Raw genomic sequence first — 24,145 nt, forward strand, 5'->3', positions numbered from 1 at the left:
AATCATCCCACTCCAGAACCATCTGCCCCCCTCACCTCTGAAATAACGGCTGCACCGCTGATCATTATTATTATCGTTGTTACTGAGTAGTGATTGCGTAGGATGCCCAAACTTTTGCTTCAGGCCCTTTTTTTATTTTGAAACTGAAAAAGATGGAATGAATGGAATCTTGCTTAAAATATATTGAAGAAATGTGTCTTTAACTTTTTGCCTTTTGGAAATCAGGTCATCTTTTACCTGCGTAGCTGTGCACAGTAAACAATATTTTGACAGGGGTGCCCAAATGTTTGCACGCTGCTGAATACTTTTACTTTTATAGTGCTGATTTTATGTTGTTGTTTTATTGTGGTTTAAATATTTAAAATATTTGTTTGTGTAGTAAATGATGTGTGACCAGTGCTCAGGGGGCTGCGGCTGCTCCTCATTGTGCAACCCTGTGTTGTATAATGACACTGAAGCTGAACCTTGAACCCGACCAGTGACCCTCAATTCCATGTGCTCAGAAACAAAACTGTTGTCAGGATGATGATAAGTATGGAGGATGATAAAAGCTGCCACTAAACTCTAAAATGTTCCTGCATGTTGAACCTGAACTGCCTGAACACCAGCGAGTCACAACTTGTTTTATGATTCATCTCTGATTGTTTCTGATGTCCAGTGCTCTTCATCGGTCGGACGCAGTGATTTCCTGTTGTCATCTTGCCACTGTGAGGTTGCCAGGCAACCAGTGGATCCGTCACATCATTGTCCTGCATTTCAACACTTTGGTTTTTGTACAGATTAAACACATTGAACATGTTAATCAGTGAACTTTATATGTTCTGGCAGGTGGATTTGTTACCTTTGGCTGGCTGTTTCCACCTGTCTCCAGCCTTTAATGCTAAGCTACGCTAACTGTCTGTAGCTTCACATATCAGACTGTTAACTTTAAACAGTTTCTCTCTGGAGTTCACTTCTTAAATACTTCGCTGAGATTATGGAGCAGTGCTTTTTTTAAATTGGCATCTGGTCTGACAGGATGCACCAAGAGGAAGTCACAGTTTCTAGTTGAATCAGTAAACGTCCTCTTCTCCTCTTCAGTGTTTCGGGATTGTGTGGTCACTTCGTCTGAGCCCTGAGAGGGCGATACTGTCTCTGAGCTGCCAAGGTCAAACTCATCACTCATTAACTCGTCTTTAAACTTAAGCGTCTAGACGAGGTCAAGGGTCACAAACCTGGCGACAGCTCTTAATGTTGACAGGAAGTCACAGGAGTGTAGATGAGTGTGTTGAGTGCAGATTGATGAACAGTAAAGTGCAAAAAGTGACGGGGTCCGAGTACTTTGTGCAGCCACTGTGCACTGAACTGATGAGGAGGCTCCTGTATCTTTACCTGATGTTACTCTTTACAGTGAGGGCAGTATAAGCTCTGAGTGCTTCATGTGAAAACAGACAGAATTAACATAAAACAGGCAGGCAGCTCAATATGAAAGAGCATTTAAAACAGTTTAAAACATGGATGAACTGATTCATAAAATCATAAAGTTGTAAAACTATAAATCATAAAATAAAGTAAGATTTTAAAAGAGCTGCAGCAGCGTGACGCGTAAAACGAAAGACTTTCAGATCTGTATCAGGATGGCAGAGTTAGTTAAAGTCTGAAGTGAACAGATACGCTTTTAGCCTTCTGTTAAAAATATTTAGCGAGCAGCTTCTCTGACATCTACAGGTAGTGTGTTCCATAGCTTTGGAGCATCAGTGACAAAGGCTGCATCCCTGATCTCCTTCTGGCTGTTTCTGGGAACCTCCAATAAACCAGCAGCAGATGATCGCAGTGTTCTTGGAGGCAAATAGTTAACAAGGGAGTTAGCGACGTAGCTCGGTCCCAGCCCATGTAGGGCTTTGTATACAAGGAGGAGAAGCTTAACATCAGCTGTAAATGTAACAGGAAGTCAGTGCAGAGCAGCTCAGACTGGCCTGACGTGCTCTCTCCTCGTTGTTCTGGTTCATAGCTGAGCTGCAGAGTTTTGAATGAGCTCAGGTTTCTCAGCATTTTTTGGGAGGCCAGTAAAAAGTGCATTCCTTAATTTCTTATTTGTTTTCCAGCACTGGAATACAAGACCGTACAAACACAAATTCATACAGAGCAGCTCCCAACAGATGAAGGTAGTGGTGCACGAGGCTGACAGTAAATGTGAGAGACACTGATGTTGAAAAGAAAATGCTGAATAAAAATTAATTAAATGTTTAAAGCTCTGGAGGCGTATTCCTCTACATGTCAGTTTATATTTTGATGCTGATACTTTAACATAAAATGAGATATTCTTAATGCAGGACATTTTCTACAACTAAACACAGACAAAACTGAGATAGTTGTTTTTGGCTCCAAAGAACAAAGATCAATAGTCAGTGCTCACCTTGACGCCATGACACTAAAACCTACAAATCAAGCCAGAAATCTTGGTGTAGTTCTGGACTCAGACCTAAATTTCAATTGTCACATTAAGACAATTACTAAATCAGCCTACTACCACCTTAAAAACATAGCAAGAATAAAAAAAATTCTGTCTAAACAAGATACAGAGAAACTTGTTCATGCTTTCATTTTCAGCAGGCTGGACTATTGTAACGGTGTCTTCACAGGCCTGAGTAAAAACTCAATCAGACAACTGCAGCTCGTCCAGAACGCTGCTGCCAGAGTCCTCACCAACACCAAGAGAGTGGAGCACATCACACCAGTGCTTAAGTCACTGCACTGGCTTCCTGTGTGTCAAAGGATAGACTTTAAAATCTTGTTACTTGTCTATAAAGCACTAAATGGTCTCAGGCCTAAATACATCTGATATACAGTGGTGTGAAAAAGTGTTTGCCCCCTTCCTGATTTTACTTTTTTGCATGTTTTCCACACTTAAATGTTTCAGATCATCAAACAAATTTAAACATTAGTCAAAGATAACACAAGTAAACACAAAATGCAGTTTTTAAATGAAGGGTTTTATTAATGAGGAAGAAAAAAATCCAAAGCTACATGGCCCTGTGTGAAAAAGTGTTTGCCCCCTAAACCTAATAACTGGTTGGGCCACCCTTAGCAGCAACTACTGCAATCAAGCGTTTGCGATAACTTGCAATGAGTCTTTTACAACGCTGTGGAGGAATTTTGGCCCACTCATCTTTGCGGAATTGTTGTAATTCAGCCACATTGGGAGGGTTCGAGCATGAACCGCCTTTTTAAGGTCATACCACAGCATCTCAATAGGATTCAGGTCAGGTCTTTGACTAGGCCACTCCAAAGTCTTCATTTTGTTTTTCTTCAGCCATTCAGAGGTGGACTTGCTGGTGTGTTTTGGATCATTGTCCTGCTGTAGAACCCAAGTTCGCTTCAGCTTGAGGTCACGAACAGATGGCCGGACATTTTTTGGTAGACAGCAGAATTCATGCTTCCATTTATCACAGCAAGTCTTCCAGGTCCTGAAGCAGCAAAACAGCCCCAGACCATCACACTGCCACCACCAGATTTTACTGTTGGTATGATGTTCTGTTTCTGAAATGTGGTGTTACTTTTACGCCAGATGTAATGGGACACAGACCTTCCAAAAAGTTCAACTTTTGTCTCGTCAGTCCACAGAATATTTTCCCAAAAGTCTTGTGGATCATCAAGATGTTTTCTGGCAAAAATGAGACGAGCCTTAATGTTCTTTTTGCTTAGCAGTGGTTTTCGTCTTGGAACTCTGCCATGCAGGCCATTATTGCCCAGTCTCTTTCTTATGGCAGAGTCATGAACACTGACCTTAACTGAGGCAAGTGATGCCTGCAGTTCTTTAGATGTTGTTGTGGGGTCTTTTGTCACCTCTTGGATGAGTTGTCACTGCGCTCTTGGGGTGATTTTGGTCGGCCGGCCACTCCTGGGAAAGTTCACCACTGTTTTGTGTTTTCGCCATTTGTGGATAATGGCTTTCACTGTGGTTCGCTGGAGTCCCAAAGCTTTAGAAATGGCTTTAGAACCTTTTCCAGACTGATAGATTTCAATTACTTTTTTTCTCATTTGTTCCTGAATTTCTTTGGATCTCGGCATGATGTCTGTAGCTGTTGAGGATCTTTTGGTCTACTTCACTTTGTCAGGTAGGTCCTATTTAAGTGATTTCTAGATTGGGAACAGGTGTGCAGTAATCAGGCCTGGGTGTGGCTACAGAAATTGAACTCAGGTGTGATCAACCACAGTTATGTTTTAACAGGTGCTGGGGGGCAAACACTTTTTCACACAGGGCCATGTAGCTTTGGATTTTTTTCTTCCTCATTAATAAAACCCTTCATTTAAAAACTGCATTTTGTGTTTACTTGTGTTATTTTTGACTAATGTTTAAATTTGTTTGATGATCTGAAACATTTAAGTGCGGAAAACATGCAAAAAAGAGTAAGAAATCAGGAAGGGGGCAAACACTTTTTCACACCACTGTACTTGTACGTTATGAAGCATCCAGACCCCTCAGATCATCTGGAACAGGTTTACTCAGTGTTCCCAGGATCAAAACCAAACAAGGTGAAGCAGCCTTTAGTTTCTATGCTCCCTGCCTGTGGAACAAACTTCCAGAATATCTGAGGTTGGCTGAAACTGTCAACTCATTTAAATCAGAGCTTAAAACATTACTATTTACTGCAGCTTACCAGTGAACTAGATATGTAACTTATTGTTAGGATAATCTGTAGCTATTGTTTTTATATATGTCTGCTGTTTTTAACTATTTGTTGTCTTGCTTTTAGCTCTTGTTTTTAATGATCTATTGTTTTTAATGTATTTCTCTTGTAAAGCACATTGAATTGCCTTGTGTATGAATGGTGCTATATAAATAAAATTGCCTTGCCTTGCTTTGTAGCATTGTTTTAAACATCAGTACAGTTAACTTCCTTCTCTTTGAGGAGCAGAGTTGATTTATTGATTTGAATATCACAAAACAAACATTTAGGATAACTTTATTTTTGCATTACTGTGTCCTGGTTCTCTGACTGCAGTACCAGCAGTCAGCCACCAGAGGTCAGGGTCTGACTGTAAATGAAGCAGCAGGGATTTGAACACAAAGAAGAAACCGTGCCTCTGAAACTAAAGTCAGTCGTGTGTTACGTGAAATCATAAAATATGACTTTAGTAACATGTAATAATTTCAGTTCTGTCAACATACAGCAGTGGTGGTAAATAAATAAAGTGACATTTGATTCTGATTGGCTGCAGGGTGGCCGTTAAAACTGGTAATGGACACCTACCAAGTGGTTCAGGTGAAACTGTTCACTGTTCTAAATTAATGCACTGCTTACATAAAGTATCAGTATCTGTAATCTGATTACAATTGTTTCGATACCACAGGATGGAGACTGTAACACCCTGCAGGTACGACACCGCCCCTCTGAACTGAAACAATGACCTCACATCCTGTCCGCTGTTCAGCATGCTGTTAAATTATAGTCACTGTTTGTCACTGACTTCGACTCTTGTTAGCATAACGTTAGCTTCCTGGCTAACAGCTGAGCCAAATGGTTCAATGAGCTGGGCGGACGAGGATATCTCCTGTTGCTCGGTCGTATCTAAGGTTCGTCCTGTATACTGGAGCAGTGAATAATGTTTCCATTGCATAAGAACCTTACAGGGCGGCAGGGATTGTTCCAGGTATTAGTCAGACCTTCACCAAGGAAACTGAGTTATGGCTTGTGACATAGTTTAAACTTTGACTGCTAAAAGCAACAACAAAAAAAAGATGGAATATTCTTATATTTTATTTCTTTGGTAAGTGACTGTGGTATAAGCGGGATGATGCTACCACCTCTGTTGCACGTCTGACGGTTCACGCCTGTACATTGGCCATTAAAAGTGATGATGGACACCTCGTGGAGCATCTTCCCTACATATATATAATGTCATGTGTTAAATCATTTATTTCTCAAGTGTGAAACCTTTGAATATTTATAATAATAACAACATATTTATTACTAATTCCACACAGTTTTTAAGCTCATAGTCTTTTGAGTGTTTTTAGCTTTGTGATGAGCAGTGTGTGTGTGTGTGTGTGTGTGTGTGTGTGTTGACCCAGATGTCGAGCTGATGTCTGACGTTGGTCTTACAGGGATAAATAGATAAAAGTAAAGCAAGTTAGTAAATGTGCTTTAGAGGTTAGAGGCTAGCTGTTTCCATCTGTTTCAGTCTTTGTGCTAAGCTAAGCTAAGCTAAGCTAACGGGCAGCTGCAGGTTCAGAGATGAAATCGATCTAATAAACATTCAACAACATAATCATTTAAAAGTAGTGAGACGGCCTCTCTCAGTTGTAGACAGATTGCTTCATACAGTCATTGCATCATAGCTTTAGTACCGTGTGTGTGTGTGTGTGTGTGTGTGTGTGTGTGTGATAACCATCTTCATATCTCTCTTATATGCCAATCATTAACCAGAGCTCAGTGTGTGTATAGAGGGGATGTAGCGATAAATAAAGTGGGTTAATAAGTGAGCTCTAAGCGGGGTTTATACTTCTGCAACAAATCGACCTGCATAGACGTGAACCTCACACCGTAACCTATGTCGACTCCACACCGTACTTTACGCTGTGGCCTGGCATGCACCTCCCTAGAAAAGTAATTCCACCTTGCAGTGATTTTTGTAAACTGAAAACCATTTATTTTCATTTCACAGATATGAAACAGAAACTTCCAAAAAACAGCGAGTAGAGGAAAAGTCTGCTAGCTGCCAGGCTAGTTTATGCAATGTGATAGGGTTCTGTTAATATCGTTAGCATGTTGTATACGTGCAGGCTGTTCTCACAAATTGTTAGTATGTGCACAATGCACCCAAATTGATTCACATCCCACGTATTTTGTAAGGGTTCGGTCACATGACAAATGTGTCACAAAAAACGGACTTTCCCCTGGAGTCATGTGTTCGGAACTGTTTGAACTTTAAGTCATTTCAAGGTACGTCCTCACCATGTGTCTTTTCCTGAACCTAACCTCCCTAAATTTATGTTAATTATGTAACTGTACGTTAAGGACGTAAAGTCACTCTCTGGGCGCAGATTCATAAGATATCATATGGACTGTTGTAGATGCATTTTTCAAAGGATATCGTACAAACCAGTCTTGTACGTTAATGTTACGTTAATATGTGAGGAAAACTTGTCAAGTACAAGACAAATGTTTTATCGGTGAACCTTGTCAATTTAAATGGAGCCGAAATGTATAACACTTTCTCTGCTAGATGTTACTGTTTTTCCTGGCGTCATATAGAGGAAAGCTCCGTTAGCTGCTAGGCTAATTTATGTTGAGTAAAATATCATTGGCTGATAATGTTAGTAAGTTGTAGTTAAAAATATTCATCAGCTAACGCTGAACTCTGCAGGTTATAACAGAGCTGAGTTTGTACCTGTGTTTAATATCGTCACTATTAACTCGTGTTTTATGTGTTTTCAATCACAGAAACTTAACACACTGGTGATTTTTTATTTCCTTCTTGGTTTTCTTTGCTTTTGATTTCTTTCTCCATTTCTTGATTTCATAATTTCTTTATTTTTTTCTTGATTTCTTTCTTACTTGATTTCCCTTTTCTTTCTATATATCTGCCCTTTTTTATTTCTTTATTTCCTTTTTTCTTTATTTCTTAAATTCTACATTTCTTTCTGTCTTGATTTCTTTGATTTCTTTCGTTCCTTCTTGATTTCCTTTTCTTTTGATTTCTTTATTTCTTGATTCTGTGATTTCTACCTCGATTCTTTGATTTGTCTCTTTTTCTTGATTTCTTTCTTTCGTGAATTTTTCTTTCTTAATTTCTGTTTTTTCTTGATTGACATAATTAAAAAATAAAGGTACTAACTTAAAACTAAAATTACGATTTAAAAAAACAAAACTAGACGACTGCACGTGGCTGCTGCCTGAATGGCACAGGAAGTTCTAGATTAATAACAGATAAATTAATATTGATATAATAATAAACAATTTAAACATATCGCTTTTCTAAACAGTGCAACTTGCTTTAAAACTAAACAAGAACACAAACCGATAAAACTGAATTAAAACAATAAGCACTGGCACATTTTCCTGTATCATGTCTCACATTTCATATTAACTGTATCTAAAAAAAATAAATAAACATAAATAACATAAAAACATAAATAAATTTTTGTAAATAAGCTTTATTTATTCAGGAAGTCTCATTAAGACGATATCTTTTGTGAAAGAGACTTAAATTTTGAGGCACTTGTGTTTTTCTGTTTTCAGCCACATTTATTACTTTGATGTTTACACACAAACATGTTATTAAACTGATTATTATCATTAAACGCTTACAGGTGTTTCAGTCATGTGGCTGAAGAGATCGGCTCCAGCTGAAGTCGTCTGAAGTTCTGCTGCTCCTCAGTTAAGAGGTTCAAGTTATAATTTGTCCTCCAACAAAACTTTCATGATGCCTTGAAAGAAATATTTTAATAACATTTAACTTGTGCACTCAAACTTTTTGTACTTGTACTCGCTAATGCAGAACTTTTTATAGTGTGTTTTGCTGCATTTACATAAAGTATCTAAGAACACGTCCCATCACTGCAAAACACTCTCCACACACCAAATATGATGTGCTGCTGTATAATCTTAAACATGTAAAGCTGTAAAATGACACAAATAAATCCAAATACATCAGACTGAGTAAAAAACAGACAGCATGGAACATTTTACTGCAACACACAGACTTTTACTTCAAGTACTAACAACACATTCTGCTGATAATACTTGAATGCAGGACTTTTACTTGTAGAGGAGTATTTTCACAGTGTGGTGTTAATCAGTGGTGTTAAGTAGTTACAACAGGCCCCAGTGGACGTTATTATGACGGGCCCTAACGCACACCACTTACTAATCATGCGCCTAAACTAGCTAATGTATAATCTTACCGTCACATGATGAAATAGAGACTTGACACTGGATAACACCAACATACATATCACACAGAAATCATCATCACATGTATGTGCAAGACCAAACTACCAAAGAAAATTAGGAATTATTCATTTAATTGAATAGTTTTTATACTATATTTATAGTTTATGAAGATTGAGCATATATTTGATGTTTTATATTTTATAACATATTTTGTTACAGATTACTACTGGCTGTTTTACAAAGAAAAAGTAAACCATGATGGAGACAGATTTGCCTTTTCAAGGGTGTGTAAAGCACATTTTTCTTTTGACTGGAGGAATATTTTTAAGGTGACATCTAAATTACTCACAAGGGCCCGTTTCCTGCCTGACATGTCAGGGTGTCTACAGATCTAACTTTTAAAGACCTTTTTAAAACCACCTTTTATGAAATTTAAGACCAAACCTAAAATGGAAATACACATTATATATATATATGTATATATACATATATATATATATATGTATATATACATATATATATATATATGTATATATACATACACACACATATATATATATATATATATATATATATATATGTATACTGTATATATATATGCTAGTCCATAGCCATTGGTGGCTTTGTCACCTTCTACCTATGCCAGTCCTCAATGCCTATGTGCAGTTTCACATAGATTGACCACGTCAGTGAGTAGAAAAACGTGGGACAGACAGAATGACTGACTGACAGAATGACACACTGACAGTTTCCGTGATTATGTACAGCATACCATACCATGACTTAGTCATACCAAACATTAGAAAACAACACCAACATTGGTCCACAGGGGGAGCCACAGCGATCGGTCGCATTTTAGCCATTTTGAAGCATTTTGCTGTTGTTATAGCGCCACCCAGTTGCCAATTAGAGTTAAATTTCTCCAGTCACCTTGAGGCGTCCTGTTCTACATATCTACCAAGTTTAGTAAAAATCCATATGGCGGTTAGGCCTAGATAAGAAATGAGCTCTCTAGCGCCCCCATTTTGTTTGATGGGCTCAATAATGGAGGGGTCCCCTCAGATTATGTGTGGTCATATGCCTACAAAGTTGCGTGGTGATGGGTGAAACCCTTGAGATGTTATACACCTTTATGTGATGAGCCACGCCCTCCGCAATATTCATTGCCTTATAGAAGCTCAGTTTTAGTAAGTCTTCCAACTTTTGCCAAGAGGGAACTTTAGATATTGGTCCCTAGATTATGTTCACCCAGTTTCATGCAGATCGCTCAAACTTCCTAGGAAGAGATCCATTTGAAGTGTTTTTCAAAAAATTCAAAATGGCGGAAAATCTATATAAGCGGAAGTTATGGGTTCTTGAGGCAAATGTGTTCCTCATGAGGAGAGGCATCTCTGTGCAAAGTTTCATGTCTCTACCACATACGGGGCATGAGATATGCCCATTCAAAGTTTGACATTTCAATGGGTTGCTATAGCGCCCCCCTTTGGCCAACTGATGTAATATTGCTTCATTGGCATCCTCCCATGACCCTCTACCACTGTGCCAAATTTCACATGGATTGACCAAGTCAGTGAGGAGAAAAACGTGGAATGTAAACACACTGATGTCAGTTCAAAATGAACAGTAAGGAAACATGACAACAAATAGATGAATTTAAGTTTAATGTGTTTTATGTAGAAAGAAATCAAAATCTCATCACTGTCATAAATGATATTTATTATTACAATTCTTCTGGCTGTGCAATGACTGTAAACATTGTGTCTGTCAGGCTGGAGACATTCTCACGGTAATGTGACCGAAAATATTTAAGACCCATCAAATCTGAATTTAAAAGAATTTAAGACTTTTTAAGGATCTGAAGACGAGCCGGGTCTCACTCTGAAGTCACTGAAATCCGGCACTTGGGCAGTGACTTGGAGCATCAGAACAAACGGAAAAAAGCGTCCTTTAATGTCGGCATGATATGCAGCTGGTTGCTGTTATAGATAACGACACTCGTTGGTGTCAGGGGGAAACACAGCGGGACGAGGACGAAAGTTAAGGTGGTGAAAGTCTGCGTCGGGTGGACGGAAGGGAAGGGGTGGGTGGGTACAACACCATGTTTATGGGCCCCTCATGCGATGGGCCCCGGTGCAGTTGCCCTGCCTGCACTGTCTTATATTTACGCCCCTGGTATTAATACTTTGACCACTGTGTGAAAACTTCTTCCAGAACTGCACAAACTCATTTAAACTATCATTATATACAGTATTAGCAACTTGAATTTGTTGCATGAAATGTAAAAAAAATATTCCTGATAAATTGTTAATTTTATTCCTTTATTTGGTGTTTATTTATTTATTTATTTGTATGAATTCATTCAGCTTTTTTTAATTTTTGATATTTTTGTGGCTCGTGTTGTTGAAACAGGCTGTGCCCACAGACAGACAGCCAGACAGACAGACAGACAGACAGAGGGTATATAAAAGTAAACGGGGCTGACACCCTGTCGTACTGTGAGTAGAGGGACTCTCTCTCACACACACGCACACACACACACGCACACACACTCCGGCTGTGCTGCTCCACGCGTGCAGCCTGGACACAGACCAACCTGCAGACTCAAACAGCTCGGACTTTATTTTCCTGACTTTTATTCTCTCAGTCCAGAAAGAGTTGATCTGACGGTGAGCGGACCCGAACACACCGTGATCCGGATCCACAGCTGCAACTTTGTCTTTTTACTCTTCCTAAATTTTCAGCCTCTGAGGAGAGAAGAAGCCCCGGAGGACATGCCGGGGTTTGTGGCTTTGTTGGCCGCGGTTGCAGTCCTCTCGGCCGGGTCCAGGAGCTCCGTGGCCGCGGTGGAGATGCAGAGCTCCGTGGCCGTGGAGGAGGACAGGACAGCGGCGGCAGCGGGGAACAGCTCCGCGGTGGTCAGGGCGGAGAGCTCCGCGGACGGGGACAGAGGAGCGGGGCGGGCTGGCTGCCCTGGCCGCTGTCGGTGCGAGGTGGACGGGCTGCTGCACCGGGTGGACTGCTCGGACCTCGGGCTCCGGGAGATACCGAGCAACCTGAGCGTGTTCACGTCTTACCTGTAAGTCCTACCTGTTGCTCCTAATGTGCACGTGGTTAACGAGCAGCTACTCGTGCGTGGGCGCGTGCGTAAGTGCGCGTGCGGGCATGTTATACAGTCGTGAGAAACGGAGCACCTGTCCGCTCTGCCTCTGTTTACGTCTCTCGCGCTCTGCTGCAACGCGCGCGCATGTCTTGTACTGTTGTTTATATGGAGGTTAAGAAGATATGAAGACGTGAGATAATAAAGAAAGTGAGAAAGACAGAGTGAAGGAAGCAAAGAGAGAGAGGGCTGAAAGGTTTGAGAACTTTTAGCAGTTTCAGTGGTTCTTAAAGAGGTTTGAAAGTTTCTTGAAGATCTGCAGGTTCTTAAAGAGGTACCTTGAACACCCAAACAGGGTTCCACTGGTTTTTGAGAATGTGTAGGTCCATCTTGAAGTTTTTGTTTTAGGAAAAAATCTGAGTAATTAAGAAGTTCCAGTGGCTCTGAAGGAGGCTTGAGAATTTCTTTAAACATTTCAGAGCTCCAGAAAAAGGTTTCTTGAGCTACTGAAGAAGTTCGAGTGGTTCTTGGAAATTTGAAAGTTTCTTGAAGATCTGCGGGTTCTTTAAGAGGTACCTGGAGTACTGGAAGATGTTCAACTTGTTCCTGAGAATGTTTCAAGTTTTCTTCGGAAAAAAACTTGAGATATAGAAAGTTCCAGTGTTTCTGGAGGAGGCTTGAGAATTTCTTTAAAACACTTCAGAGCTCCAGAAAGAGGTTCCTGGAGCATTTGAAGAAGTTTCAATGGTTTCGAAAGAGGTTTGAAAGTTTTTTGAAGATTGGCGGGTTTTTAAAGAGGATCCTGGAACACTGGAAGAGAGTTCCACTGGTTCTTGAGAATGTTTAGGTCCTTCTTCAAGTTCTAGTTTTAGGAAAAATCAGGGTTGTTAAGAAGTTCCTGTGGTTCTGGGGGAGGCTCGAAAATTTCTTCAGAATGTTTCAGAGCTCCGTATAGAGGTTCCTTAAGCATTTAAAAGAGTAACAGTGGTTTTTGAAGAGTTTTGATCTGCAGGTTCCTAAAGAGATACCTGGAGTACTGTTCAACTGGTTCTTGAGAATGTTTCAAGTCCTTTTTAAAAACGTTTTCTAGGGAAAAAAACAGGGTTATAGAAAGTTCCAGTGGTTCTGGAGGAGGCTCGAGAATTTCTTTAGAACATTTCAGAGCTCCTTAAAGAGGTTCCTGCAGCATTTGAAAAAGTTCCAGTGGTTCTTAAAGAGATTTCTTGAAGATCTGCAGGTTTTTAAAGAGGTTCCTTGAGCACTGGAGGAGGTTCCACTGGTTCTTGAGAATGCATCAGGCCCTTCTTGAAGTTTTTGTTTTAGGAAAAAACAGGCTTGTTCCAGTTCTTCTGGAGGAGGCTCGAGAATTTCTTTAGAATATTTCAGAACTCCTTAAAAAGGTTCCTGGAGCATCTGTAGAGGTTTCAGTGGTTCTTGAAGAGGTTTGAAAGTTTCTTGAAGATCTGGAGAAATTTTCCCTGGAAAAGTCAGGGTTATAAGAAGTTCCAGTGATTCTGGAGGAGGCTCCCAAATCCACTGGTTCTTTTAAGAAGTTTCTTGAAGAAAAAATAGGGTCATAAAGAAGTTCCAGCAGTTCTGGAGGGGGCATGAGAATTTCTTTTAAACATTTCAGAGCTCCAGAAAGAGGTTCCTTGGGCATTTGAAGAAGTTCCAGGGGTTCTTTAAGAGGTTTGAAAGTTTCTTGAAGAACTGCAGGTTCTTAAAGAGGTTCCTTGAGCACTGGAAAAGGTTCCACCGGTTCTTGAGAATGTTTCATGTCTTTCTTGGAGAAATTTTCTTTGGAAAAATCAGGTTCATTAAGAAGTTCCAGTGGTTCTAGAAGAGGCTTGAAAATTCCTTCAGAACGTTTCAGAGCTCCGTATAGAGGTTCCTTAAGCATTTAAAGAAGTTCCAGTGGTTCTTGAAGAGGTCTGAAAGTATTTTAATGATCTGCAGGTTTTTCTGAAACACTCAAAGAGGGTCACACTGGTTCTTGAGAATGTGTCGGGTCCTTTTTGAAGAAATTTTCTTAGAAAAAAAAATTAGAGTCACTAAGAGGTCAGAGTGGTTCTGGAGGAGGCTTGAGGATTTCAGAGCTCCTTAAAGAGGTTCCTGCAGCATTTGAAGGGGGTCCAGTGGTTGGTGAAGCGGTGTGAACGTTTCTTGAGGAAGATTTCCTGAAGCTGTGGCAGTAAGGTAGCTCAAGTACAGGCCAGTGTGTTATGTTTGCTTACCATCGCAAGGTTTCTCCATTTTCTCCCTACGTTCCATCTCTTTCTCCATACATGCCGAATAGCTGAAATTACAATTATGGACAAGAAAAAATGTGTATATAGTGGGTCCCAGAAAAGTCATGGAAAAAGTAGGAAATTTAGTTCATGAAAATGTGAGGGAACTCTGAATTTAGGCCTTCTTCACACTCTTTGAATAAACACAAACTCATTCATGCAGTAATAATCAAGGTGTTCTTGAGGAACTTATTCAGGTAGTACAAGAGGATACATGTTCTAAGTGTTGTTGAGGAGATGTGACGTGCCTGTTCGAGTGGTACGTGTACAGATTCCTGGAGTTCTTGAGAAGTTCCAAGGGTCCTGGAGCGGTACCAGAGATCCATGATGGAGACATCAGGCATCCATGTGGAGGTTTCAGGGAGCTTTTGAGAAGTTTTAAGGGTTGAAAGGTTTCTATTAGGAGTTCTAGATACATGAAGACATTTCAGTGGTTCTTGTGAGAAGAAACACATAAACACACCTTGTTGACTTTAAATAATAAAATAGGTGGAACTCAACAAATGATAAAAAACATGATTTAGTAAACATCTGCCGTTCATCACAATTCAACAGTTTATCATTGACCTGTCACATGTACATCAGGTTCTTCCAAAGTTAAGTCCCAAACAGCTGTGAGTTTATCAAATCAAACATCAAATCATTCTCGTCTCTGTAAAATCTATTATTTTTTATCATCAGTTAATCCCCTCTGTTGTTATGGCAGCTCAGTTGAACGTTACGCTTCGGAAAAACAGTCAAAAGTTTGTGATTTGTGCTGAAAAACTCTTCGGTTTGGTCCTTTAATAAAAGTGTCAGAGAAGTTTCAGTGTTTCTTTCTGAGTGTAAACTCCTGTTGAAGAGAAACACTAAAACTAATTCAAGTCCATTTCACCTCACAGCAGGTGACCGGCCTCGATACCAGACAGCCCTGGCAAAACCATTACATCACTGTACTCTGTGTGTGTGTGTGTGTGTGTCTGTGTGTGTGTGTGTGAAGGAAAACCTGCGCGTCTTGGCTGTGGTCTAAAAGCAGCACAATGTCCAGGATTTAAATTTCACTCTCATTAAAGAAAAACCTTCTTCTATTCAGAATCACTCTGTGGGTGTGTGTGTGTGTGTGTGTGTGTGTCAATGAAAGCACTTTCCTTACAGTTTGTCTTAGACAGGCAGATGGAGACACACACACACACACACACACACACACACACACACACACGGCGACAGTCAATCAAAGGTTCTTTGTGTCTTTATTAAAGCTCCAATCAGGAATCGAATCCAACAAAACATCAAGGAGTTTCTGTGTGTGTGTGTGTGTGTGTGTGTTTTGGACAGTATCCCACAATCCATTGCAGGCTGGTCTTTGACAGCTTGGTGAAGTCAGGGACTGTGAGCATGTTGGTGTCTGCCAGCTGTTTGTGTTCAGATGTTCAGCAGTCATGTACCAAAGTAAAAGTACTAATACCAGACTGTTAAAGTACTCCATTACAAGCACAAGTCCTGCATTCAAAACTGTACTTAAAGGTCCAGAGTGGAGCATTTAGGAGGATATATCGGCAGAAATGGAATATAATATAATAAGTGTGTTTTATTTAGTGTATAATCACCTGAGAATAAGAGTTGTTGTGTTTTCGTGACCTTGGAATGAGACGTTTATATCTACACAGGGAGCAGGTCCTCGTCTACAGAGGTTGCCACTTTGCACCGCCATGTTTCTACAGTAGCCCAGAATGGACAAACCAAACACTGGCTATAGATAGGGACATTCATGTTTCGGCATCGGCCACTGTAGTTTGCAGCCCCTCTGTTATGGGGGCGTCGGTTTTTGAGTTGTCTGTCTGTTTGTCCATCCTTCCATTGGTCCATCCTATTCTTGTGATTGAGAAGAACAGCTGGCCTCGGCTTCTCTTCGTGGGGGCGGCCCATTATCTTGAAACAGCAGTAGATCAAAAGATTGTTCTGTTGAACAAAGCCGGCATTGCCCATAGGGAAAGACGCGGGGAATCCCGGTGGGCTGGTCCACTTTTATGTCTTGTATATAAGACATATATGTATGAGTTAGTATGGCACATGAATCGTCCTTTGCGCCGCGGTAGAATCAAAGCAACAAGGGTAGAACCTAGAATAGGCAAGATGAGGCCAGGAGGTGCCGAAAAAGCCAAGATTAAGAAAAGGAAGGCAGTAGAAGAAGATGCTGCTGAATATGCTAAACTGACAGACTTGTTTCTCGAGGACAGAGCCAAGGTAAATGTGGACTTTTTAAACATTCCCACTAAGATTTACGTTGAATCGGCCAGTAGGCTACATCATGCACTTTTTATTTAATTCTAATTCAACAAATTGTTTAAGTGAAGTGTTTATTTTTCTGTTAAGTGGTCCATCTTTATCCTGAATACCCAATAAAAAGGGACAGAAAAAGTTAAGCTGATGCTTCATTTATTCAAATTCCTCCACCGTAAAAAGTGGGCCGGTTTAAAGGGAAACTAATGTTTTTTTCAACCTGGGCCCTATGTTCAGATCTGCTTTTGTCTAAATGAGTGATAGGATGTTCAATATGTGACATTTCTCCAGTATGAAGCTAGGGCTGACCTGCCTGCAGCCCGTGAGCGCGCGCTATATTAAATAATAGGGCACTCAGACAGCGTCAAACAACGTCAAAATACGTCCACTAAAAGTGCATTTTTTTCACGCAGATAGGCTCGGATTGTTAGTATAATTATCTGACAACATAACATAAAATTGGGTCAAAATTCAGCCATGACTACTCCAAACAGAGTTTGTAAGCTCGCTTCAGCGGTAACTTCCTGCAACAACTCAAGTCTCACGAGACCAACTGCCATAAAACACCATAGAAGAAGAAGAATCTCGCAAGACTTGAGATTTCAGAGCCAGACTTTCACTCTCTGAGTGTTTTGACTTGCCACAACTAACATGTCCGAATTTTGACCCGATTTTGACCAACTGGATCTGGATGAGCCATTTGAATTTGATGAGCGCCTGTATTTATTTGAACACGGAGTACACGGACGTACACGGACGCAGAGCTCATTGAAACTGAAGAGCGGACGAGGAGAGAGAGGGAGCAACAACAGGCAGAGGAACATGAGTTTAGGAATGATGGAGCATCAGTCTCTGCTGTATTTCTGTAGCTGTACAAATAGCCGACAATAGAATATCCGAGTTACCCAAAATAAGGTAAAATGCATCCTCACCCTTACCTGCACACATATTCTGGGATGCCATTTTTGGTGTTAGACACGTAGGTAGTTTGTAACACAAGCAAAAAGAACAAGGAAGTTCTGTTTTTGAGTCTAGAGCGCCACCTGGCTTCTGGAGGTGAAATCCAACCTCAGAATCAGAATCAGTTTATTTGCCATTTGCAGAAAAACTGCATTGGAAACGAGTTGCAAGAGCTCGTCTGTCGTTCTTCCCGCCTCCAAACACATCACTGCCGCCTCAGATGACGGCGCTGCATTCAGGAAGAGCGACAGATTTTGCAGCTGATCGGACATCCACATAAAATGCGGAAAAATTTCCCTTTAAGTCCATTTTGACTTGTGTATTTTTACTTGAGTAAAACTGTGAGGAGTATTTCTACCCTGTGTTACTACTTTAACTTCAGGATAAAGGTCTGAATACGATGCTCAGCTCAGGACGTGTAGTTCTCTATGTCAGCGGGCTGATATGATGAGTATTTGAACTTCCTGGTGGGTCGTGAGAACTTTTGACGACTGTCTCAGAAACAGTAACTGATCTCAGACAGACAGACGGACATCAGGGAGAGTCAGCTTACAATCTGTCTGTCTGACCACCGTCACTCTGAATACTGCCATCTGTCAAAGCCTTTGTGTGTGTGTGTGTGTGTGTGTGTGTGCGTGTGTGTGTGTACACTCGCTGCATGCCTAAGCAGAGCGGTCTGCAGTCTGAATGCTCTGTAAGTCTCCATTCTGCGTCTGACTGACAGCACAGAACAGGAATGTGTTCAGCTTCACTCTGATGAATGAGCTGATGTACATATGAAGGATCGTTTGAGCTCCGCCCCTTTTGGCAGCCATATTGGGCGTTCTGAGCTCAGCTGGCCTCTCCATCACATCACTGATCTGTAGCCAACAGTTTGATGTGACTTTTAATTTAGGACTGTACTCAATTACAATCTCCAGGTACCTGAACTTTACATGAGTATTTCCATTTTAAGATTCTTTCTCCTCAGTGGGAAATATTTTACTTTTTACTGCTCTACATTTATCTGACAGATTTAGCTTTCGTAACCATGGATATGTGTCTTGCACATTTCATAAGTGTCATATCAATGTTTCTAAAGTGACGCAGTGTATGAGTGAACTTTGTGAACAGGAGGTGGAGGGGATGGTGGATGGCGTGTCACCCAGGAGAGACGCCTGCCAAGCTGCAGACCACTGTTCAAGGCCAACAAACAACAGAACTGGTTGTTTCCAGTGGGGATATTTCCATGAATACCACTTGTTTTTAATGGACTCATCAATGTGTCAGAAGCAGTTGTTTTTTACAGAGACATCGCTGCGCACGTACAAATGTAATGTACCTGTGGTTTTAAACGTACAGTGTCAGCATTTATTCTAGTGACTAGGTATGTAAATGCATCAGTAATAATTGTACAGTAATATAAAATATTCTGGAATGAGCTTTTTTGCATTAAGGCTACTTTTACTTTTGGTACTTTAAGTATATTTTGATGCTGATACTTTTATACTTTTACTTAAGTACTTGAGTACAGGACTTTTACCTGTAACAGATTATTTCTACTTTGGTGTTGCTGTTTTCACTTAAAGGTCCCATATCGTGATGTCACAAGTATACTCTGTAGACCATTTGTATTTCTTGTTGGGATGTTTATCAGTGTGTGTGAATGACATCAGCTGACAGGAAGTAAACATGGTCCCAAAACAAGTGATGTCATTTCAATGAAGCCTTCTATACAGACAGTGATTACAGGTATATTCATGCAGACTGTGGGAGAAAAATTATGTGTTTTTTTGACATTAAAGCAGGTAAACATCTTTGAGTAGAAGCTCAAATTCCATGTATGAACCTGAGTGTGAGCAGAGTATGGGAGCTTTAATGTCCTGTCTACATGTGGATGTTTTTGAAATGAACATTTTCCCCTTGGTTAAAAACAGAATTCTGTTCACACAACTTTTGTTTTACAAAATATCTCAGTCCACACGAGAAGGCAAAATCAACTCCAAATACTCGCCAGATGAGTGGGTGGTGATAAAGGCTGCGTCAACAATACGTCAAATGCCAGATCCATTTCTGGCCGACTTTAACCTCTCTAACTCCGCCAGGACGCCGACGTCCTCGCTCCCCTCCTCCTCTGTTAAATGGTATCTCCCAGGCGCACTACATCATCAAACCATGTGATGTTTGGTATTGCTGGATTCAGGAAGCTCTCGACTTTTCAAAATAACATCGTTTTTTTCTTTTATTTATTATTTATTTTGCACCAGAGCAGCCTAAACACACATAGTCCAAAATTGCGAGGAGTGATTACAGGATTACTCGCGATCTTACGCGGAGCTGTTAGCGGGGACTTAGCTGGTTTATAAAAGGTAAGAGTCTCACTCCTACCACTATTTTTGGCTGAGATATACCGTCTAGAAAGTGGGATCATAACTTTCACATTTCATATGGCTTTATTTGGTGATATTTTATGGTGTTTCTGTGTCATAAACAACATCAGCTATCATAATCACACCTGATTTCAATAAGGTACAATGTTTGAAGCTGGCTGAGTGTTGTTTGATCACTGATAGTACTGTTTTGAAGCTGAGTGACCCACTTGTCATTTGGAGCTCCGCCTGGATCTTTTCATGGTAAAAACACTGTAGAATGGTCATACTTTGAGCAGTCTTCTTCAAATTTGAAACAAGTGTTCATTGATAGTGTGCCTACAGCCCCACAGTGTCATTTACCTGCTCAGATGAAGCCACAGACAGTTATTCATCCTGAACAACATTTTTTATTTTATTTTAGGCAAAATCTTCAATTTTTGTCTGACTTCAGAGGCCCATTACTCTGTCTCTGTATCACCTAGAGTGTTTCTGACACTTTCACAAGAAACGTCAGGGAGTTTTCTTTCTGGCAAGACCTCATGCATGCATGTAGTCAGAGCGGTTCAGAAGCTACAGACATTTTAATTTGGGTATGTCATTTTAGGCGTTTTTGCTACAGAATGGGGCTGGAGTGCAAGAGCAGCTGACGCTTTCGTTTGTCTGTGAAGTGGTGCAGCAATATTACGTTTAGGTGTAAAGCCGTTACGAGACCGAGCAGTGCGAGCAAAGTGTAAAAAAAAAAAAAGCTGTAGTAGTGTGCCCTTGTTGTTATTGTTTCTGAAACCTTCTCATTAAACAAACCAACAGTGGGCATGAGCAAATTGAGGGTGATGATGTCATTGTTCCCTCAAAGCTCTGTTTTGCACTTTAGCAGGGACAGACAGTAACGGGAGTTCAGAAGAATGTGAACCTTAGAGGAATCTTTAGTAGACCTAGTGACCTAAACCTAGATAGACCTAAAACTCCAAAACGGAGAGGAAAATATCAGTTTTCATAAATATAAATGTGTACACATTAAAATATCTGAGTACTTCTTCCATCACTGCTGATAAACAGTGGTGGTTTCACAGTGTTTCAGTGACCTACAGGCGACAGTATGTATCATAAAGGCAGTGAAGAAGTAAACGTGTCAGGTTTCAGACCTTTAAGAAAAAATGTGCAAATGTTTAATAATGAAGGAAATATCTTCAACATGTTTGTTAGAGCTGACAGAGACAAACCTCCGCAGGGCAGCTCTAAGGTTCGTTATCTCCACCAAAGCTTCAGGTTTTATTTAAATGTGCGCCTGAGATCCTGAGCGATAATTAAATCTTCCTCTCTACAGTCTCACACTGTTTGTTTGCAGTGTAAGAAAAGATCTGCACAGAGCTGCTGTTTATCCTGGTGGTATCTTTTTCTTTGGGAGGAGGCAGCTACAGATCGGGGAATAAACCCCCTGCGTTCACTCGCCCCGGGGGGCCCCCGCTGACCCGCCCCCCACCCCCCTGAAACAGACTGAAAGAAAGACAGAAAGAGTGAAAGAGGACAAAACCAGAGAGAGGCCTCGCTGTCACACTACGCCTCCGAACTACACAACTCTCTTTTCTGTCTCTCTGCAGAGTTTGTCTTTCTGCGACATTTGAATAATCGTCTGATATCCATCAGTCCGAGCCCGAGGAGACGGAAAAAAGACAGCACACACACACACACACACACACACACACAGCTCTATTACTGAGACACAAAAACACACAACATGGCTAATGTATTCGTCTTCTCTTTCATCCTTCTGTCCTTCTTCTTCTTCATATGTCCCTCTTTTTCTTCTCAGTTCACACAGAAAACTAAAATCAAAGATCTGAACTTTACAACATCGTGTCTGTGACTCAAACTGTGACTCAGGATCATTTACTGTGGATTAAACTGTAAAATATCCAATAATAAAAAGGTGGAACGTCTTAAAATCAAAGGTGAAATCATCTCAAACTAATACTGCATCAAAAAACCTTTATCCTGAGCATCAAACATGACGTATGATTTAAAGGTTTGATGTAGTTTTAGGGCAAAAAAACATCAGAGATTAAAAAAAAAAAGTTGTAGAAGTTGTAAAATTATGAGAAAAAGTTTAATTATTTTTCAGATAAAGTATTAGAACTCATTCCTTGTACATTTGTGACTTTGAGTAATTAAAAAAAATTGATCTAAAAACGTAAATTATTTTTCCATATTTTTTCTTAATTTGAGTAATGTTGTGACTTAAATCTGAAAATAAGATTTTGATGTGTTTCTCTTACATTGTTTACTTGATTAAAAAAAAGTCGACTCAGTATTTCACTCATCTAGAAAATATTAATTGATTACTTAATTAATATTCTCTCCAATAACATTTGACTTTGTTTGCAAAAAATATGTCTTTAATTTTGAAAATATTACAGTTTCTGTCTCATTTTTCTTTTTATTCTCAAAAGGTTATGACTTTTTATTTTTTACTATAACATAATTTAATTGTATCCCTTAAATTCTACAGTTTTCTCCTTGCAAAGTTTTTTATAGTAGTCTTAAAATATAACATTTCATTTTCAAAATATTACAACTTCTCATTGTTTTTTAGTATATTTTCAGTTTTTTTGTTCTCATAAAGTTTTCATTTTACTCTCAAAATGTTAAAACTGTTGTCATAATATTTTGACTATGATCTTGAAATATTCCAACTTTTCACCCCAAACATTTTTTACTTTCTTCACACTATAATATGACTTTGTGTTTGACCATATTGAGGATTTTTTGCAAGTAAATCTTGACTTTATTCTCAAAATATTACTTTATCAATATAAAACTAGTCCATAGCCATTGGTAGCTTTGTCACCTTCTACCTATGCCAGTCCTCAATGCCTATGTGCAGTTTCACATAGATTGACCACGTCAGTGAGTAGAAAAACGTGGGACAGACAGAATGACTGACTGACAGAATGACACACTGACAGTTTCCGTGATTATGTACAGCATACCATACCATGACTTAGTCATACCAAAAATTAGAAAACAACACCAACATTGGTCCACAGGGGGAGCCACAGCGATCGGTCGCATTTTAGCCATTTTGAAGCATTTTTCTGTTGTTATAGCGCCACCCAGTTGTCAATTAGAGTTAAATTTCTCCAGTCACCTTGAGGCGTCCTGTTCTACATATCTACCAAGTTTAGTAAAAATCCATATGGCGGTTAGGCCTAGATAAGAAATGAGCTCTCTAGCGCCCCCATTTTGTTTGATGGGGTCAATAATGGAGGGGTCCCCTCAGATTATGTGTGGTCATATGCCTACAAAGTTGCGTGGTGATGGGTGAAACCCTTGAAATGTTATACACCTTTATGTGATGAGCCACGCCCTCCGCAATATTCATTGCCTTATAGAAGCTCAGTTTTAGTAAGTTTTCCAACTTTTGCCAAGAGGGAACTTTAGATATTGGTCCCTAGATTATGTTCACCCAGTTTCATGCAGATCACTCAAACTTCCTAGGAAGAGATCCATTTGAAGTGTTTTTCAAAAAATTCAAAATGGCGGAAAATCTATATAAGCGGAAGTTATGGGTTCTTGAGGCAAATGTGTTCCTCATGAGGAGAGGCATCTCTGTGCAAAGTTCCATGTCTCTACCACATACGGGGCATGAGATATGCCCATTCAAAGTTTGACATTTCAATGGGTTGCTATAGCGCCCCCCTTTGGCCAACTGATGTAATATTGCTTCATTGGCATCCTCCCATGACCCTCTACCACTGTGCCAAATTTCACATGGATTGACCAAGTCAGTGAGGAGAAAAACCTGGAACACACACACACACACAGAGTTTTCCTCTTTATATAATAAGATATTACGTATATACTTTTCACTTGACTTTTATATTGAAATGTACCTTTTCCTCCCCAGACATTTTGACTTTATTTACATAATAATACAACTTTGAATTTTGAAACTATAACATTTTTCCCTTGTAAAATCTTTGACTTTACTCTCAAAGAATTACAGTTTCTGCTCTCTAAGAATTAAGACTTATTCCCACAGTTAGACCTTTCCTCCAAATATTTTGACTTTTCTTTGTGCACATTTTTAGGCACTAACGCTCCCTTGTACAACATAACTCAAATAAAAAGAGACCGAAACGTCCATAGAGACGTATGAACTTCCATCTGCAGTATAACAAACGTCATCATGCTCATCATGTTCCAACAGGAATACGTGACAGAACTGTGTGAACAAGTGATGATATACAGAAACATACTGAATAGAAGTACTGATGATGATTCCAGTGGTTTCAAAATAAAAGCTCTGCTGTT

General features: G+C 39.9%; 1 protein-coding gene across 2 annotated transcripts in view; it reads left to right on the forward strand.

Moving 5' to 3' along the window:
• The first annotated feature begins 11,516 nt into the window (after positions 1-11,516).
• The window catches only part of LOC117249353 (leucine-rich repeat-containing G-protein coupled receptor 5-like), a 52,685-nt gene continuing 40,056 nt past the window's right edge, over positions 11,517-24,145 (forward strand). For both annotated transcript variants that reach the window (XM_033614956.2, XM_033614957.2), the window contains exon 1: positions 11,517-11,955. In XM_033614956.2, the coding sequence (XP_033470847.2) occupies positions 11,651-11,955 (305 nt within the window). In that variant the 5' untranslated portion in view covers positions 11,517-11,650. The remainder of the gene's footprint in view (positions 11,956-24,145) is intronic.

Source organism: Epinephelus lanceolatus, chromosome 23, assembly GCF_041903045.1.
Source record: "Epinephelus lanceolatus isolate andai-2023 chromosome 23, ASM4190304v1, whole genome shotgun sequence".
NCBI classification, from domain to species: domain Eukaryota; kingdom Metazoa; phylum Chordata; class Actinopteri; order Perciformes; family Serranidae; genus Epinephelus; species Epinephelus lanceolatus.